Source organism: Pyrus communis, chromosome 1, assembly GCF_963583255.1.
Source record: "Pyrus communis chromosome 1, drPyrComm1.1, whole genome shotgun sequence".
In the NCBI taxonomy this organism is placed as follows: Eukaryota; Viridiplantae; Streptophyta; class Magnoliopsida; order Rosales; family Rosaceae; genus Pyrus; species Pyrus communis.
Genome location: NC_084803.1, coordinates 38,795,037 through 38,815,495, shown reverse-complemented (window position 1 = coordinate 38,815,495; position 20,459 = coordinate 38,795,037). Strand labels below are relative to the sequence as shown.

Below are 20,459 nucleotides of genomic sequence, written 5' to 3'. Positions count from 1 at the left end.
AATAGGTCACGAAGTTCTACTTTTCTTCTATTCCATTATAAAGTATTGAAATTGCATCAATTTCTGCATTTGATGGGATTGAATGTATGATAATTCATTAAGCTGATGACATAATCAGCTTGAGATCCTTATATGAACTAACGTACAAGCCACATTTTGCACTATATTGACAAAAAGCCTATTCAATTTAATGTATGAGGAATAGAATGTGTAAATTGAAATAATTTCAAAACTCCAAAGTGTGATGTGAAAAAAATTAAAATCTAGTATGTAAAATGTAATTAGCCCTCCCATTGCCAATCTTGCACCCTCGTAAGGACCAAAATCGAACTTAGGCCCAACAAATCAAATATTGGATCATAAAAAACACACAATATTGGGGGTGTTGACTTTGTCATGCTTCCTCTCCAAGAAAGAGGTTTCTCATTGTTTTATGTCTCCAAACATATCTGAGTGGACACCTTCACGCCGTGCTCCTCAAGAGTCCACAACAACTCCCTTATTACTCATATTTTGTAAGGATGGTGTTAGAGAGATTATCTGCTTGAATCATATTTTGTAAATCACACATGATGTGACGATGGTTGTAACTCTTTCTTACAATCATTACAAAACAATTCAACTATCTATCACCACATCACGCTGTATATAAAATATGTTCTTAAAACATAATTTCTCTAACATTTTTTTTTTAAATTTTAATCACCGCCTATGATTGATTATCAAGGCCAATTTAGTATTGTTGATGGACTAATTTAACAGTAAGTTAATATATGAAATATTATACAGTTTTAACTAACTTGGTTACGCTCAAATCTACGCGAGTACACACACATATAAATATATATATGTATATGTGTATGTGTATGTGTATGTGTGTGTGTGTGCGCGCGCGCGCGCGCCCTTAATCAAGGAGGGGCCAAATGGTTTTGACCAATGAAGCTTCCCATCATTATTAAACCAAAAACTTGACTAACTGAAAGAATCAAAGAGTATGTTGGGAGCAAGAGCTTCAAATATCTCGGTGTTATATAAAAGGAGTACCTCTGAGCTAATTTAAAACCACCCACACAAATCGAGAGAGAGAGAGAGAGAGAGAGAGAGAGAGAGAGAGAGAGAGTATGGTATCAAAGTCAAACAAAATGAACAAGGCTATTTATCTTCATGCCCTATTAGGGCTGTTTGCAGGTGTTATTCTCAGCTCCTGCTTTCATGGGATTCCAATGAATTTGGAGGAACAACTTAACAGCGACAGTCTTGCACAAGGTTTTGGTGAGTTCAAAATATCTCGTAGGCTATCTCATACATTGCACAATTTGATTTCTAGCTGAAACACGTGTTTGTTACCAACTAATTCTTAGTCCAGTAATACATCTGTTCTCATCGTTGAAAGAGTTTTGAAATAGTAATATTATATCCTCCCCCGGTTGTGCTTTAGCAAAAACGTTTATTGTTGGTTTCACTATTTGGCGTTCTGATATTTTTCTGCAATCTGCCGTGCAGTTCAAATACAAGCCACCGCAGCAAGAAGAATGCAAGATGGCTTGATCGCCCTGCCAGTTAAATTCCTCCATTTCTTCCTTTCAAGGTCTCTACAGTTCCGTCATTTGTCCGCGCTGCAGCCACCGCCCTTTTCTACTTCAATGCTATTCTGGGTAGCATTTACTCGATCGGTTTCTTCCATGTCCGACGACCTCCCTTTGTAATAGTATAATCGTTCCAGAAAATTTGGTCGCTACCCTGTAATTACCTAACAATTTCAATCAAAACTAGGCAAAACCAATGCACCGTGACTGCAAAGTAAACGCATTCCATATAACGCATATTCGTGAAACACACAAAAACACATTTTCACCAGAACATAAGACAATTGAAAACCTGCAGTCTATGCTCCTACCGACGAGTTAATAATTTGGGTCAAAACTAGCAATGTATCATGTGTTCTCTTTGTTTAACTATCAGTACATGGTACTCTTCACTGTAAAAATAGACGGAATTAAAGGTCAATGCAACCTATCGCCATCCAGCCACTCGAGTGTAGGAACACACTTGACCACAAACGACTTGAAGTTTTCACCAGAAATTGCGTTTCCCACAGTGACTAACTGCGTCAAGCTCATGCTTTTAAATATCAGAAAAGCTTCCCAATAACTTTTCACATCGGCTCCCCCAGTTACAATTTCTTCATTGTTCCAACTAGCTTCTTCTGTATGAGAAAGAGGAGTAGAACATTGATACCTTGTCGTGTCGATAGTGTGCGAACCTATCTCATTGTACGAGATATCCAAAACCTGCAGTGACTTCAACAGTTTCAAAGGCCCCAGAGCAGTGAAACTGCCGAGCTTGTTGTTACTCAGATTTAAGCAAGATAGAAGCTGCATGGCCTCCAACCCTGTCCAAAGGTCCAAGTATAAGACATTTTTTCCTCTTAAACGAAAAACAATCAACCGCAAAGCTTATTGAGTACTAGGATGCATAATGTACAGTCAAAGCCTTGTTAAATTAGAGATAACCGTGCAACTTAGGGCTTTAGTGCCTTCAGATCAGGTGAAAACCAAAGACAACCCCTCTATATATGTTTAGGACTGTTCAAATTCCTCACATTGTCCCACAGGTGCAACCACCCATTTTTCTCTGTTTAAGAATTTTCTACAGTCCAGCAGCTAGCAAGAAAAAGAATGCTTGAAAAATCAAAATTCTAATCATGGTGATTTTCTCCAACACGCTTCCTAGATACTTCTGGTAAGGCAACCCCTTAAATATTGAATTTGTTCCCAACTATATCAGCCCCACATGAACTGAATGCCCAAAGAAAACTACTAACGAACACTATATCTATAAAATCACCACTTTTCCATAAATCTGAGGAAAACACTTGGATAAAAATGTGGAGATCACATAGGCATATAAGATGCACAACATGAGCAAAAGAAGTATACCTTCAAGTGAATGAAGTTCATTATGGCTGAGGTCCAGCATTCGGACCCACAGTAATTTCTCAACAGACCCCATCCGCGATAATGATAAGTTGCTTAGTCGTAGGCATATATCATTACCAATGCTCGAAGAAACCAAGTTTTTTGGGCTAAAGCAATATCTCAGCAGAGAATCCCTATTGGAAGTTACCTGCAATAGTTATAAACATGTAACAAACGGCGGAACTTCAAAAAATGGGAAACCTAAAGTAAATGGAAGTTTTAATAAGTTCTTGTTTAATGACATCCAAATAAATCTTAATTGTCACAGAACACAAAAATAGTTGTCTATCAAAATTCAAATGGGGCTTCTATAAACAAATACCAACATTATATTGGACCAGTCTCAGCAAAAGACCACTTATAACAGTCATAAACATGGTCTAATCTAACAAAAATAGATATTTTTCACTTCATAAATTAAATAATCAAGCATAAGTATAGCATCCATTCTATCAGCCAGGATCCCATGTTACCCAATTTGGTCGTACTCAGTCAAAAGACAGGACATAAGCAGCATCACCATATGTATACGCTTTACCGCTGAAGAAATTAGATTATTTAATTACAATCTATGAGTCGGTGTAATCCACAAATAGGTCAGGACCTTCACCCACTGATACAGTCACAGAAGAAGAATATAAATCCAGATGCACATGCAACAGCATCACCCTGAAAGAATAGAGGATCATAACCTACTACAAGAGGTGGAGAAGAGATAATTACCTTCCGCAGGAAAACTAAGCTGTGCTCGTCTTTGTAATACTGAGAATGTGATGGGTCCAACTTTATTAAGTCAGTATATAGTTGAAGAACTTCGTCAGAGTGGACCATTTTGTTTGTACACGGAGACAGGATAACATCATGAGCTGTTAATAGCCTTGCTAGTGTAAGCTTTCCAATTTTACTGCAAAAATTATATCAAAAATGGATTATTAACACTGTTGAAATTTCAAACATTAAAGCTTCTCATAAAATGTTGGAGGTCTACCAATTTATCTCTGACACCAATTCTCGGAAGAGTGCTATTTCATTAGCAATACTCTCTGCACGCCAATTTGAAGCCGTTGGCTCATGGACATCATTAATACTTAGTTGACCAATAGGAACTACCTCATGTGGCTCCTGAGATTGTGTTTGGTACGCATGAAAATTTTCATCTGTCCACAAAACTATGTCCTCGCCCTGCTTTTCTGCTGGTTCAGTTTCAATAGGGCATACACACACTTTGAATGCAAACTGGGTAGGATGGCTATAATGAAAGCCACTTGCAGAAATGAGACCCTGAGTCTGCCCAACACTAACTTTCAGCTGATAAGCTTCTGAAGACTGGGGCTTTGCATCCGGAAATTTAATATGTGTAATCCAAACTTGGGAGAGCTGGGAGTTATTTTGTAAGACTGGTTTCCAAACAAGATCTTTTGTGGAAAATGAAGATTCAATGGTTATACTGGATGAGTTTACACCTTCAACAGCTTGATTGAAATAAATAATCAGTGGTACTGTTCCTGAATCAGAATGGAAACTACCAAATGGAGACGAAGAATAGTCACTTGCATGCCTATTTCTCGACAAAATTACATTAGAACCATGCGCCGGCCACGAAGAAACAAGAAGAGGAGCATCTGTTTTCATCGTTTGATCAAGAAGCCAAATATAATAAAACCAACCGCTTTGATCATCCGGATCCGTAAAAATAGCACCGTGTACATGCTCATACTCATCGTTCAGAACCTTCTCTTTTGGGAAAAACCCTTGAGCCTTTTTCTTCATCAAATTAGACAGGAGTACACTGCAATTTCCGCAATTTCCCCAATATATTCAATTAGTTAATACACATGTTTCATGAGATAAAACTTACAATAAAAAATTTAGCTTTTCTCACTGTTGCAATTTTTTTGTAAGACAACCAACGAGTAGATATAGTGCAACTAAAGGAATCCTTAGGAAGATAAAATTATTTGATGCAATTACATAATTATCTTTCAATTTGACGTAGCCTGAAGATTACTAGTAAAAGTCGTGTGATCAGCACACTAGGAAACAAAGTAAATTACAATAATATAACAGGCAACATACTCAGTTCAACATTTGAAAAGACTGCCTTCATTTGGCTTGTAAATAAGCAGAGGAAAGAAAGTCGTTTTCATTTACATATGTAACATATGCAGAAAGCAATTAGTGACAAAGGTATGAAAACTTTTTTTTCTCTATACATTCTCTCCACATTCTTGGAAATAACAAAGGAGAGAGGAACAAAACATTTTTCTAAACATTGTTGAGAAATATAACTAAATGACTATAATTCTCTTCGACTAAGGGGAGGAATAGGAATTGAAGTCATTTTTATTCTTTAGTTCCCTGCAGACTGCAGTTACTAACATACAGGTAAGGGAATCCTTTCACTTCTTAAATTTCATGTGTTTACTAACACATGTGGAATCGGAAAAGTGTGAGCTTTCCCTTGAAATCCACAATCAAATACCTAAAAAATTAGATCAACTAGGGGGGACTAGTTGATCCGATTCGGTTTCCTTATTTCCCCTATTTTTAACTTCTCCCAATCCTTCCTGCTCCTATTTCTGTTAACTAAAATGCCCTAAGTGAATCTGAAAAGAAGTTAGCTGTAATGAAGAGATACTTCCCAAAATTTGATTATTTGTTTCAATCTTCAGTCCACGGTTTTTAAAAACTGAAACATGGATAACCAATAAAATAGCTTCCGTCCACATTTCCTTTTCCTTTTCCTGCTATATTTTGTCTTGCAATAATTGGTAACCAATTACAGCGTTTATTCTTTCTAGTTTCTGCAACGGGGCTTAAGACTTGCTCATCTAACATCTGCATGACTGTTTGTGGCAATGCAACATGCATTGACATGTTTAAAATATACTAACCAATTAAAACAAGTAGCATTCACAATATCCAAAAATGCATATGCAATATAAAGCACATGTTTTGCAATGTTTTCAATCCATACAAAACTTTTAGTTAACAAAAGAGTATCAGAAAGCTCAAAACTAAAAGTAAACCCCATTATAATGTACCTACGATTATGCCAGGCTGAGTAATTGCTGAAATTGTTTTCTATCATTTCCCTAGTATACTCCAACTCTTCCTCGTCCGATCGGTTCAACAATGCAGCAACAAACCTGTAAAGGCATCAAAATAAACAAAATAAAGGAAACCGATATCATCCAACGCAAATATGAAATCGCAGACTCTTCATTCCCCGAGCGGGAGAGTTGTAACTAACTCGTACCTGCGGTAGTTCCAAGCATGAAAATTCCGGGGATCCAGCTGCTGAAACTGTTTGAGAAGCTTCATTTCGCGGTCTAAAACCGAATGCCCTTTGCTTAGCACCCATTTTCGATGATGCCAAGCTCCGTAGGACTTAAAATTTTGTCTCAGAGCACTTTCTACCTAAAACACACACACAAAAAACCCCAATCAATTCAACATTTCAATGAATTCGAACTTCATCTCAACAAAATAAAGCACGACTTCGACAGTTTTAGAAAATCGAATAAGTAAATGCGTGCGTACGAGTTTGAGTTCTCGGTCGATGACGGACTTGAGCGAGTCGGGATCGGACTCGGAGCACCGATCGAGGTTTTGCTGGACGACGAGTTTTCGGTAGTTCCAAGCGGTGTAGAACTCGGGGTTTTGCTCGAGGAGTTTGCCGCTCAACTGTAGGGCTTCGTCGGTATAAACCTTGTTGTGGTGGTTGGAGAAGAAGTGCGACTGGAGAGCCCGGAGCGCTTCGGCTCTGGCGGCGGAAGCGGCTTCGTCTTCCGGCTTCGCGGGTTTGCGAGGTTGTCCGTGCATTTTGCTTCGACTCGAAGGATCGGTTAGCTTTTGGGATTTAAATTTGCGGGGCTGTGAGATCAGATCCTATGGGAATTGAGACTTTTCGTATGGTACCGTTTACTTAGACGACGACTAATGTTGCAAAACTGCTGTGATGAATTTGATTTGGTTGCCACGGACTATTACCATTTAGTGGTGTTTTTTTTTTTTTTTTTTTTGTAAGTGAACGATTTTAAGTTTGATTCTTGTCATTTACAAATTTGAACTACATTATTACTAGTTCATTGTGAAAGTTAATCCATTTTTTTAATCTTTTACCGTATATAATATCGTTTGTTAAAAAAAATAATTGATTTGGTTTCAATTTGAAAATGGTTTGGTTTAATTTGATTTATTCTTCAAACGACACATCAAATTAAATTATCATGATTCGAATTGGTTTGTTTAGATCTCTAATTAGTATAACAATAAAACTGTTGTGACCAAAAAAAAACTTTAGCGAGAGAGAAGAGAGAAAAATTGACAAAGATAGAAGAAAAGGGCGTGAGGAAGTCGACATATCCTCCATGTGTATGAGAAGTGGGAGGACAGAGAAGTTAGGTCCCATTTCTAGTGTCTAATAAAAAATATTCTAGATGTGAAGGATTTCTAAATTATCTTTATTTAAAGCTAGCATTTGTCTACACATTTTTGTTTTTAGAAAAATGGAAAGGAGAGAGGGAGAGAATAGTTTTAGATTTATAGTCACACAATTTCAACAAAAACATATTTAGAGTAAATATATTCTCTTAGTATAAATATATCGCTAGCAAAGAGTATACACTTTGTGTGTGTATGAACAATTTCTTTTAATAAGTGCATATTTTTTTAATATTACATAATTACTATTTTGTCCTCTTTATGTAAATATTGTGTATCAAAAGTGAGGGTAAAATTGAAAAAATATGATTGTCATTATCTAAAAAAATAGGAAAAATAGGGATATGATCGTCATTTTGTCAAAAAGTATAAAATTACTATTTTGCCCTTCTTTTTGTCAATAGTGTGTATCAAAAAAATAATAATTATAAAAAATTTCATTCCAAAATTAGTCCAATTATAAGTAATAATAACCTCCACATTATACTAAGTTATAATTTTTTAAAGGTGAATTGTCAATTTAGTCTTTGAATTATTATCTTATTGAAAAGTAGATTCTTAACTATTTTTTTTCAAAAAAATCAATCCTTGAATATAAAAATTTTCTAATTACATCCCTAATATTATAATCAAAGCTTTTATATTCAACTTTCCGTCAATTTAAATCACGTTACTTGCAAGTAAATTGGTAGTTTTTCAAATAGAAATAGTGTATGGAGTTAACTTTGAAGGGTAAATTGGTAGTTTTACATAAAAAATAGTGTAAGTTAATTTAGGAGGGTAAATTAGACGTTAGATTCGCAATCTATACAAAATGTTAGGAGTTTATATGCGAGAAAATGACGATATTAAACTAAGTGTGTCAAGTGACTTAATCAACACTTCACCCATTTAGGGATCTAATTTTTATTGAGTTGATAGCTCATGAGCTAAATCAACACTTCACCCATTTTTTAAATCTCATCCTGGAAACATGCCCCTGCATAACAATAATTGTCAATAAGCCTCCAACATGTCGATTACGGACATTTGAGGGACCAACAAACAATAACTAGGTGTTATTTCACTAATTAAGGTCGATTGTATGAATTCTAAAACGCCACTACACTTGGTCTTATACCAAGTCATAGCGCCAATGCCCTCGGTCTTACACCAAGTCTTCCGCTAGCCCCAGGTACTCAATATCTTTTCTTACAATCTCTGTTCCGAACCTTCCTAGGCCTTTCTTTATCCCTTTTGCCTTGAGTCTCCGCCTTATAGTTGCATCTTCTAACCGAAGCATTCATAAATCTTCAGTTCATGTGCTCAAACAACCCTAACCAATTTTCTCTCATATTTGAGAGGCCGCTTTTTACAATTATCAGATTGTGTCATGTCCATGACCCCAATAGAAAGAAGAGATTAATAGTTAATCAGGTCCATAAATCACTATTCCAATCAATTGTGTCCAACACAGCGGCGGTAAATAGTTCGTAATCTAAACGAAGCCTACTAAAGCCTCAAATTCTTACTTTCTAACTTACCAAAAAAAAAAAAAAACTTGCTGCAAACAACTGCACTGCATTTCTCTCAGATAGTAATAAGTCCTCTCCGACCATATATATTTCTTTTCTTTGATTAGAAGGGAATGCTCTCAGCACATATGTTGCACCTGCTTGGCTTCATTTTCTGATTGGTTCACACCAGCCGTGACAGTTGAAGTCTCGAAATAGGGCACCCCGGAGTTGCTTACATGTGAAACCGCGCACCCTGCTCCTGCTCCTGCTCCAGGCACCATATTCGCTTCTGAAGCCCAGGGCATCGTATTTCCAAATGGAACTGCTCCAGCATCATGATATGGCAATAGAACAGCTCCCACATCATGACATGACGGCGGAGCTGCTACCGCATCATGAGTTTGGCTGTCACCTTGCTTGGATTCATCTTCTGATTGTTTCATACCAACCGTGACAGTTGAAGCCTCGAAATAAGGCACCCCGGAGTTGCTTGCATGTGAAACCGCCTGCCCTGCTCCAGACGCCATATTCGCTTCCGTGGCCCAGGGCGTCGTATTTCCATATGACAATGGAACTTCTCCAGAATCATGATGTGGCAAAAGAACTGCTCCCGCATCATGATATGACAGTGGAACTGCTACCAGATCATGAGTTTGACTGTCACCGTGATTGAAATACGAAGCTGTTGACTGCCCATTTGTAGCATTAACATCATTATCGCAGGGAATCAAACCAGGTTCCCATTCAGAGTGGGAATGAGACATCCATTCATGAGTGTTTGGTGCTGCTTCTGCAGCCATTGGTTGAACATGTGTGTTGGCTCCACATCCTGATATTTCGCTACCACCCATGTTTACTTCAGAGTTGCCTTCATTTTGTACTTGAGTCTGGCCAGCCTTGTCTCCTGTGGGTTTCTTCTTAAACTTCCTCTTCTGAGGTCGAGGTTTCTTTGGTTTAGGAACATCAGCAGTCTCTTCAGAATTAGTAATTGGTGCTGCCTGCCTTTTTTTACATGGAACCACAGTTAACTGAGTGTTCCCAACTGATTCCTTAGATGACTCAGAATTGCTTGACCGGATAGCTAAAAGAGCAGTTCTAGCTACCTTTATCTCAGCTTCTTTTTTCGTTTTTGCCACAGCTCCAACATAACGAATTCCCCCAATCTCTACAGTACATGAAAATAGCGGTGTTTTATCAGTGGTTTCTTCCTTTTGGCACTCATATAGAGGAATAGCGTAATTCATCTTTTGTGCATACTCTTGAAGCAGATTTTTGCACAAGCCAGTTTCATGCTAGAACAAACAGCAAAATCAAGGTCAGCCGTGATTAAAATGGTATGCATATTTGCACTGCCAATGCATTTTTCTGAAGATAAAAATAAAACAATTCAAATATTAAAAAGGCAATGGACATTATAAATCAATCAGAGGATTCATACGGATCAAAATAGAAACATACATATGGACGTCTGTAATTACATTTACATGTGTTCAGGGCACAAGAAGTCAGGTTCAGCTGACAATTTGTTGTTTAGGAAGAAAACTTTTGAGCTCATGAGAACAAAAAGAAGGATACTACACACTGCTTTAGGTAGCAAACTGTTACGTCTTATCCTCTATCAATAACTTTAGTGCCTGTTTAGACTTTCATTCTTAATTATTTGTTTTTCTTGCGGTTTCACTTTTGTTGTTCTAAATCAAATTCTTTGTTTAAAAATAAAAAAAAATAAAAAAAATAAAAAAAAGTTAGTCAAGCATAAACCACAACTGCATATCTAATAAGATCAAGAATGGAAAATATTATCTATGCCATTAGTTGAAAGGTAGTTTGACATAAAGCAGAATACAACCAAGGCCCCAAAACGTTCAATTGTAAGCTTCTTTCAAACACAACTACAGGTCAGCAACTAGACCATTAATGCAGTAAAAACACATACAATCCAACTCTTCTAGGTCATATAGCCTCTTTTTGTAAATGGTTGTCTTACACACAAGCAAGGGGAGGGAAACGAAATAACATTTGCCTCACATGAATCTTCAGCCAGGAGCCATTTATTCCTTCCTGTTATATGAACATGCTCAAAGCAGTTTCATATGAAAGTAACCACTCCATGAGGTTTACAATTTTCTCAACTAGCTATGTACATACTGACATCTGTGTAACAGTGTGGAGGAGGGGAGAGAGAAAAGAGAACAAAACAGTGGGATTTGAAGGGCAATTAAAAGATCAGACAACTCAGAACTAATAGCATATTTAGCTTGTACTTGTAACTCAGTTAAGGATAAACAACTTACAATAGGTTGAGAGATTGATCGATCAACATCAGCAGATTTAGCTAACTCCACAAGAGCCACTTCAGCAGCTGACTGCTCTGCTATCTTACGATTGGAAAATCCAGGCAAAGAATCGTATCTGACTTCATTTACTATTACTGTAGACTTGAAAGAAGGCGCATGGGAAGGACCCTCTTTTGTAGTTTCATATACTGGTGTAGGCATTCCCACTTTTTGTGCATATTCTTGTAACTGGCTCTTGAATACATAGCAATTTGAAACACCTTGTAGCGGACAGAAAGTATACGAAAGAAGATACAAAAATCAATGCTTATTAAATACAAGAAAACAAAAAGTAATCTGTAAACACCGATTATGTCCTTTATCATAAATCCATGAGAAATATACATATATGCAACATGAAACTACATGAGTCTTCTTTCGAGGGGAAAGACACTTAATTTCCTGGCCAGTTGATATACAATTACTTTTCCAACCACGCCCCACAAATATAAGTAGAATTTGCTAGGAGAACCTGTTTTGTGGGACATAATTCTGTTTAGAAGAATGATATTTCGTCAACTGTTCCTGTATTACTACTTGCAAGGATATGTTTTACCACACAATGTACACTCATTGATTAATTGATCAAGAACTCTCAATGTTCCTTTTGTTAACTAAGTAACCCTGAGTACGCATAAAACTAAAAGGCCCGAACAGAAGACACCTATTACTTCCCTTCGGAGTAACCAATGTTAACCACCGACACATTACAAAACCAGTTTGGCAGTCGCAATTAATATGGCAAGCACTTCAGAGTTCAGTTCCACCACATTCACCAGTAAAGTCTCCAAAAAAAGATAATAACAGCTTTAAATCAAATAAGATTTAAACTTATGAATTCAGCTACTTTTCATAAATATATCAAATTATGATCTTAACCTCTCTCGCACAATTTCCACATGCTGTAGATGCGATAAAACCCGCGAATTTAAGGATGAAATTATCTGGGCACAACCCTTATTAACAAGGTCATCCAATGTTCAAAAGGCATAGAAATAACAAATAAAATAAAAATCAAGTCATCGTATGTAACTACTAAATAGTTTCTTATCAAAGCAAAAAAGAGAAAAGAACAATATAATATTTCCCAAGGAATTATATTAGACTTAACAGTAAAAAATGGGGTAATGTTTTGGATACCTTGAAAGCCTTCGTTTGTGGACATAGCTCTCACGCGGCTTGTTGACAGCAGAATCAAAACCCAACACTTTGATCCTGACAGAAATTAAAACCCTAAATTCTGAAATTCAAACCCCATTTTGAAATTTAAACCCAAATTCACATTCGCAAATTCTTAAACCCTGAAATTCATCCCAAATTAAAACCCTAAATTCTAAAGTTCTTCCCCAATTCGAAATCAAAATCCTTAAATTCACAATTTCAAATTCGTAGTTAGACTTACTTTGAAGGAGATAAACAAAGACGAAGCGGTGGTAGTGGCTGGGTTCGGGATCGCGAAGAGGAGAGATAGGTCTGGGTTTAACAAAAAAATTATAAACTAAAAATGTAGAAGCTAGAAATTATAAATTAAATTTAAAAAAAGTTTTCAATTTTCATCCAAACTCATAAAAAAAAAATATAAACGAAAATTGGGTTCCTTAAAGGGAGAGAAGAGCAGCAGCTCATGAGACATTTGTTCTAAAATTTCAAAAAATTAATATATGAAAACGTGATATGAGTCTCGAATTAAACCCTAGCAGTAGCAGAGCAAGAACAGGAAGAGGGAGAAAGAGGAGAGAGAAGAGAGAGAGAGTACCTGAATTTTGTTTTCTTTTTTGCCGGAATAACTTTTGTTTGATGGGCAAAGAGAAAAAGATGAGTTGCAGAATAACCGACCAACTGTGTTTGCAGCTTTTGGGAGTTGTTGGCAGCAGTGGCCTTTGGTACTTCACAACATATTTCCACTCGTTGGGAATTTTTACAATGTTGTTACGAGAAGTACCGTTAAACTGCAAGCTGTGTGGCAAATAGTTTATGATCAGTATTATTTTCAAAAGAATCTCTTTATTTATATGTTATTTATTCTGAAAAGTAATTCTTTTTATACAACTTCACCTGTTAACTAAGGACAAGAGCAATTAATATTTAAAAGACGAAAGGTGAATGCTTTATTATATCCGTGTACAACTCCTTTCCTGAAAATTGATTTCTGCTTATTGTTTTTTAGTTTTTTATGCATCGTTGGTTTTATCATACACGGCTCATTATTGCTTTAGATTTTTGATGAAATTTTCAACCACTCTCGTCATGCCGTGTCATTGTTTATTGGTAATATTCTTTCATATTTTTTTTTTTTTTGTAAGATTATCGACCATTCACATAATGTCACATATCTTTATCCGTTCCCTTGGTTTCCTATTAGCGGGTCATGAGTAACACGCATCCAAACCTTACATAATGCAACTTCTCCGATTAAACATAAAAAAATATATATACGATGCAAACATAAAAAGGAAAATTCGTAATTGAAAAAAATTTAGCATTGGGCAATATTTTACGATGCTACTTAGTGACACTCTGACCCAGAATATCCACGTAGACTTCGAATCAAGTTATGATGGCCGACACCAGGAGGATGACGAAGTTATAAAGTGTAGTAATGTGGAAAATGTGAATAAATTTAAACCTAAAGTGCCTAAATGCAAGAGTGCGCATGTGAGTGGGAATGAATCCATTTCGCACGTGATGTCAGAGTATAAGTAAAGTATAGTAAAGGTAGGATAAGAATTATACCATCTAAGGTAATCACCAATACCAAGATTTGCCAAGAATTCTTGTCGACACAGAAGTTCTGACACTAAAACCTGGAGGGGCGAAAAACAAAGGTGAGTGCGCCTAAAAATAAAGCTATGTAAAAAAAACCTTTTTTGAAAACATAATAACCCCTCGCCGTAAAACAAATATAGTTTTCAAAATATACAAACTACATATAGTATGAAAATACATAATGTATCCTGCAATATCACAAGAATTCAATACGTCATAATATTTCAGAAATAAACATCTAATGTCTGGTAATCACATAATCCCTCATAAACAAACATATTATATCGAGTGCTCATTGTGACAGCCCGTCCCGGACTTTTCGTACCGTATGGGTGAAATGACGGTTTTGCCCCTAAGGGATAATTGTTGTTTGTGCGGTTGTTTTGGGTTCTTGGTTGGTTGCATCCCAGCCACACATCCATCATCATCCTCATCCCCCTCTTCTGTTCACCCTACCTGTCTCGAGACCCCCTCTCTCTCTCCCATTCCTATCTTCTTGTACGGACAACACCATAACCCTTGGAAACTTCATGGATCGTGGAAACAAACTACATATTTGTGCTCGTGAGGTCCTTAGGAGTTCAACCATACCCATTTCAGGTAAGGATACCTTCGTTTTCACATCGAACTCGGGATCCCCGATTTTGGTTACTGTTCATGCACACGTTAATTCTTGTGTTTTTGGGAATTTCAAGCTTGTAGGAAGCTTGGTGAGGTTCTTAGGAGGCTTGGGGCGGTTCGTTTGAAGGTTTTGGATGTCGGCATCGTGAGTTGCAGGTTTGGCCGGAGTTGGTGGTGTTTTCCCGGCGAGATTCCATGGGTTTTAGTGCTTGAAAGTGGTATGGATTTGTTCTTCTTGTTGTAAGCTTCATTTTGGTACCAATTTTGTGAAATTTGGTTGAAAAACGAGTGAGATATCAAGCTTTGAAATTTTCCCGATTTTTCGACGTCGGCGACAGCGCCAGAGGTTAGCCGGAGAAGATGACGGAATATTCCGTCAGTTTGGACGAAATATTCCTAACGGCGTTAACAGAATCAGTTAGTTTTAACAGAATATTCCTGACGGCGTTAACTGACGCCGTCAGTGTGCCAGGCACGTGCCTGCGCGTGGGCGACGCGTGTGGCCGTGCCTTGGCCGACGAGTAGGGGCGTGTGCGGTGTCGGAAAATTATTTTAAAAATATGGAGATGTTCGTGAGGTTGAGTAGATCACGTTGGTGTATTCATACACCCCATTTGAGCATTGTATGAGAAGTTATTTCGTAATGTTGGTTATGTGCTTTAAAATTAACGTATTTATAGTTGTTTCGCATATAGGTGAGACCTATCCCGAGGACGAGCGCGGTCACTCGAGGCAAGGGGGTTACGACCCTTCTACATACCAGTGAGTGGGCTTTTGGTTTTCCGTATATACCTATATACTTATGTTTTTCCCAGAAAGTGAAATAAAATGTTTATACATTTATATGCCATGCATTATGTTTGCCGTTTAATTATGCATTATTAGTTGTATATATATATATATATATATATATATATATATATATAAATGTTTGGTGTTGCGGACGCACAGGTAAGTGCCAGGTAAGTTATGGGTTATGTTTATGTTCAATAGTGATTTGAGATGCATAGAGAGCTCATAACCTGTACCCTCGGTGTTAGTGCTCCCGCCCAGAGTTGGGCACAGTCCTTCACGTGATGTTCACCTCCTGCACCACACGCTCATCTTGGATCCAAGTTAGGTGCATAGTCATGTCGTACATACCACTTTAGGTGGTTGTGACTCGTAGGTGACCCACAATTATTCGCCCAGTCTTCACGTGATCGTAGCACTTGAGCGTACTTATTATACACCAAATCCTGTCGTACAGACCACTTTAGGTGGTTCCGACTCGTGTGCAGGTATAGTTAGTGAGTTGGAGATTTGAGCTCTAGATTCAGCCGTACAGGTCACGTTAGGTGACTCCGGCTGACAGATTACATGACATTGGTTGGCATTACCTGAGTACTTGCATTTTACTTCGAGGCATTTAACATGGCATATTTCTGAGCATGACTTATATATATATATATGTATGTATATTCTATTTTTCTGGGAAGTATACAGGTTTTACGACGAGGGGTTAGAACTTTGTTTATGAAATGGTTTTTGAAAAGCTTTGTTTTTGCCCACTCACGCTTTCTGTTTTGCGCCCCTCCAGGTTCTAGTTTGGCTAGCGCTTTTGGTGGCTCCCCAGAGGATTTTCCCGGCTTATCTGACAGATTATCACCAGTGTAGGACCACCTTTGGGTGTGTTTATTTAGTGTTGTATCTCCCGGACTGCACTAGGTCTTTCGTGCTCTGAACTTTGTTTTCACACTTACGCTTGCACATGTATGTTACTTACTTTTATTATTATTTATTGGCTTCCGCACTGTGCACATGGTTACGTCACTTCCACATGACGGCCAACATGCCCTGATCTCGTTCGGGGTGTGTCACTCATTGACATATGCTGCCACACGAGTTCATGCAGAGGTATTCTGACATGACAGGATTGGGTGTAATAATGATTTACGCACTAATACTACAATCACGTGAAGATTAGCGTATGCGCATCACATACGAGTGCCTTCGTGTGGGCGCATTTGTATCTAGCCAAAAGATTAAAAGCAAAGGAGATGTTAGGTCTAGTGCATTGAGCCATAAAGCCCCAATTGCACTTAGGTATGGAACTTCGGGTTCCAAAATCTCTTCTTTATCCTCATTTGGACGGAAAAGATTTCGTTTAGCATTTAGAGTCCGAACAATCACAGGTGCACTCGAAGGCTTCGATTTATCCTCATTAAAATGTTAGAACACCTTTTGGGTGTAGTTCGATTGATGTACTAGGACTCCATCCGAACAATGCTCAATCTCCAGGCCGAGGCAATATCAAGTTTTCCTAAGATCTTTTATCTCAAAATCCATTCTACGTCGACATTCATCAACAGAACGTGGTTCAATGTCATCGTTAAGCATGATGTCAGTAGTTACTGTGTACACAAATGCATCATCAACGATCATCTCATTCTGATTCCAAACCTCATCCAATACTGCGTAGTGGACCGAAATCTCTCGATTCTTGGAAGGTCAGTTTGTTTTGTCTAAGACATCACCGTAATTGAGAATAACCTTATGTGTTAGAACAGATGAGTGAGCGATGGTCGGATTCAAACTAGGGTCACTAGTTGGCGTCGATTTCCTCTTCTGGGGTTGTGAATCCTTTGAACCAAGGGGTCTGCCATGCTTCAGGGTCAGAACAGATGATTGGCTAGCCGCCAATGTATCAGGCTACTTGGAAGGTACGGCATTCCCACCTTCGGGGATGGTTCGTCCTTCCCAGGTGGGATTGTGACGTACGTAGGGTACATCTATCGTTATAAGTGCGTTTGCAGCAGGTATATGTGATCTATCACCTTAGCTAGATCATTAAAAGCATCTGGAATGCTGAGTAATGCTCTGAAGATCTATAATTTGTCGTGCCTTAGTCACCATGACTGTAACTACAAGCTAAGACTGCGAGAATCCAGGCTCCTTAGGCATGTTTGCAACTAAAAGCTCTCAGCCAGAGTGCGCCCAAATCTGTTTAGTTGTCTTTGTGATTGCTCTTTTACTCATGCCTTTACCAGTTATGATTAGGCTCGAGTTTTAGTCCACCAAAAGAACTTCAGAGTAAAAATGCCCTGACTTCACCATCAACGGTGCTTATCTAAGCCAATTCAATTACACCCAAAGCAATCGTACTTTCTCGTACAACCTTGCCCTCAACATCACCTTCACAACCCTAAGAAGAAACTCTTTCACACGTTGATTGATGTCAAACTCAGTGCATATTATCAAAACAAAAGAATTGGTCAGGTGACTTTGGTGGATGTATGGACATCGACACACAAGAACACATCCATTTTTTCAGAATGTAGCCGTTCAAGGGCACAATATGTTGCTTCATGAATATGTGAGCTGATATTTACAGTATCGATGTGGTCATTGCTTTCCAGGATAAGAATAATCAACGGGATGAAGTCATCTACAATCTTAGGCTTCCTCAGTGTAGAATTTCTGGTTTTAAAGTTTTAATGTATATTTCATGTATATTTGTACAAGAGTGAGTCCAGGTATATATGAGAAGATAGAGGGAAAATAGATGGAAATGATGGCTACGACAAGCAGCCGACAAGAAAGAATAAGGCATATTAACTACTTAATCTAAACCTTACACAAAGACATTACCACAATCAATCTCTTCCCTTAAATAAATGGAAAAGGTGATTTACATACCCTTACCCTAAAAATTACAATGAGCCTTACCCTAGAGATTTACCCTAGGGGTTACCTTGGTAGTGGACTCCATATGCAGCATTAGTCATACTGATACTGTATCAGTCATATGCAACATCAGTAAATGTAGCATCACAACACTCCCCCTCAAGCTGGATTGAGGAGGTTAATCAAGCTAAGCTTGCCTAGAAAACGATGGAATGGAGCAGATGCCAAAACCTTGGAAAGAGATCTGCTGGTTGATCATGGCTTTGCGTGAAGATGGTCCGGATGACTTGAGTTTGCACTTGCGCTCTAACAAAATGACAGTCCACTTCAGTGTGTTTCATTCTTTCATGGAACGCACGGTTAGCAGCAATGTGCATGGCTACTTGATTATCACACATAAGAGACATGAAAGTAGTACTAGTAAACCCTAAGTCTGAAAGAAGCCCTTTAAGCCATATAAGTTCACATGCAGTGGCTGTCATGGCTTGATATTCAGCCTCTACGCTGAAGCAAGCAATGACATGTTGCTTCTTACTCTTCCAACTGACAAGGTTTCCACCAACAATCGTGCAATAGCCCGTGGTAGAATTCCTATCAAGTGCATTCCCTGCCCAATCTGCATCCGTGCAGCCACTGATGGCAGTGGAATTGTTGTCATGCATGATGATTCTTTGTCCTATCGAACCCTTGAGATAACGCAGAACTCTCTTAACCATGTTAAGATGAACAACCATAGGAGAATGCATAAATTGGCTTGCCAAGCTCACTGCATATGTGATATCAGGATGTGTGATGGTAAGATATATAAGTTTGCCCACCAATCGTTGATAATAGCTCACATCATGCATGGCTTCTCCATTTGTGTTGAGCTTTAGTTTAAAGTCCACGGGAGTGATGATAGGTTTGCAATCAAGCATTTTTGCTTCCTGAAGAAGATCTAATACATATTTTCGTTGATGTAGAAACAATCCCTTTGAAAAGGTTGCCATTTTGATGCCCAAAAAATATTTCAACTTTCCCAGGTCTTTTATAGCAAAGGTTTGGTGTAGTGAGAGTTTTAGTGCCTTAATTTCAACGGCACTATCTCATGTGATGATGAGATCACCCACATAGATAAGCACCACCAATTTCCCACTAGTGCCAGTTCTTACAAACAATAAGGAGTCAGCATTACTTCGTAAGAATCTAGCCTTCTCTAGAACTGAGCTGAGCTTGGCATACCAAGCTCTTAGGGATTGTTTCAATCCATAGATTGCCTTATGTAGCTTACAAACCATGTTGCCTTTAATACCATCATAACCTGGAGAAGGTTGCATGTACACTTCTTCTTGTAACTTTCCGCGAAGGAAAGCATTCTTCACATCTATTTGATGAAGAGTCCACCCACATTTGATTACAGTTGAGAGTAGAACCCTCACTGAATTCATCTTAGCCACATGTGCAAATGTTTCCTTGTAATCTACCCCAAATGTTTGAGTGAACCCTCGAGCAACAAGCTTGGCCTTGTTTCTCTCAATAAAACCATCAACCTTGAATTTAATCTTGTAAATCCAACGACTTCTAACATCCTTTTTTCCTGGTGGTAGTTGAACCAAGCTCCAAGTTTTATTTTCTTCTAGAGCATGAAGCTCATCTGCCATGGCTTGATTCCATTGTGGGAAGAGAGATGCCTCTTGAAAGCTTCTAGGTTCACTGTGTTTATCAATTTCATAGAGAAATGTAGCATGAGATGTTAAGAACTCACCAAAGCTGATACTTTTACTGATAAGATACCGTAAGGCATAACTAACATAGTCTTGCAACCTAGTTAGAGGTTTTCTGGTTCGAGGATGATTTCTTCTAAGCCCTTGAGACTCTGTACGAGATTGTGAATGATCAGAATGAGATTCCTCGTCTCCCTTATTGGCAAGGATACGATGATCAAAGATTGAGTCAGTTTGTATTTCTTCAATATCTGGTGTCACAGCAAGTGAGCTTTCTTCCAACATTGGATTATTAATGACTGGAGGAAGTGGAAAAATTTCAAACAGTTCCTCCCCCTAACCTGCAGTATTCCCCTTGTGAGTAAAATAAGGGCAATCTTCTTCAAATTTCACATCCATTGACACAACACACTTCTTAGTGGTTGGATTGTAGCGTTTTTATCATTT

The 20,459-nt window shown here is 38.1% G+C and overlaps 2 protein-coding genes across 3 annotated transcripts; both read right to left on the bottom strand.

Annotated features, from left to right (window-relative positions):
• Positions 1-1,832: 1,832 nt before the first annotated feature.
• LOC137743024 (geranylgeranyl transferase type-2 subunit alpha 1) lies at positions 1,833-6,915 on the bottom strand. Its single transcript, XM_068482947.1, has 7 exons — positions 6,522-6,915; positions 6,238-6,398; positions 6,023-6,127; positions 3,967-4,767; positions 3,702-3,882; positions 2,940-3,126; positions 1,833-2,392 (listed from the first exon to the last, which is right to left on the bottom strand). Exons 1-7 carry the CDS (start codon positions 6,801-6,803, stop codon positions 2,004-2,006), a joined length of 2,106 nt encoding a protein of 701 aa, XP_068339048.1. The 5' UTR covers positions 6,804-6,915; the 3' UTR covers positions 1,833-2,003.
• A 1,899-nt stretch (positions 6,916-8,814) lies between these two features.
• On the bottom strand, positions 8,815-13,191 carry LOC137739153 (uncharacterized). Of its 2 annotated transcripts, none has more exons than XM_068478666.1 (4): positions 13,013-13,191; positions 12,397-12,471; positions 11,215-11,477; positions 8,815-10,212 (listed from the first exon to the last, which is right to left on the bottom strand). In XM_068478666.1, the coding sequence occupies exons 2-4, from the start codon at positions 12,419-12,421 to the stop codon at positions 9,058-9,060; spliced, it is 1,443 nt and encodes a 480-aa protein (XP_068334767.1). In that variant the 5' UTR covers positions 12,422-12,471; positions 13,013-13,191; the 3' UTR covers positions 8,815-9,057. The 2 variants fall into 2 exon arrangements, with proteins under 2 accessions (XP_068334767.1, XP_068334776.1); XM_068478675.1 differs by lacking the exon at positions 13,013-13,191 and adding an exon at positions 12,659-13,002.
• Between the last annotated feature and the right edge of the window lie 7,268 nt (positions 13,192-20,459).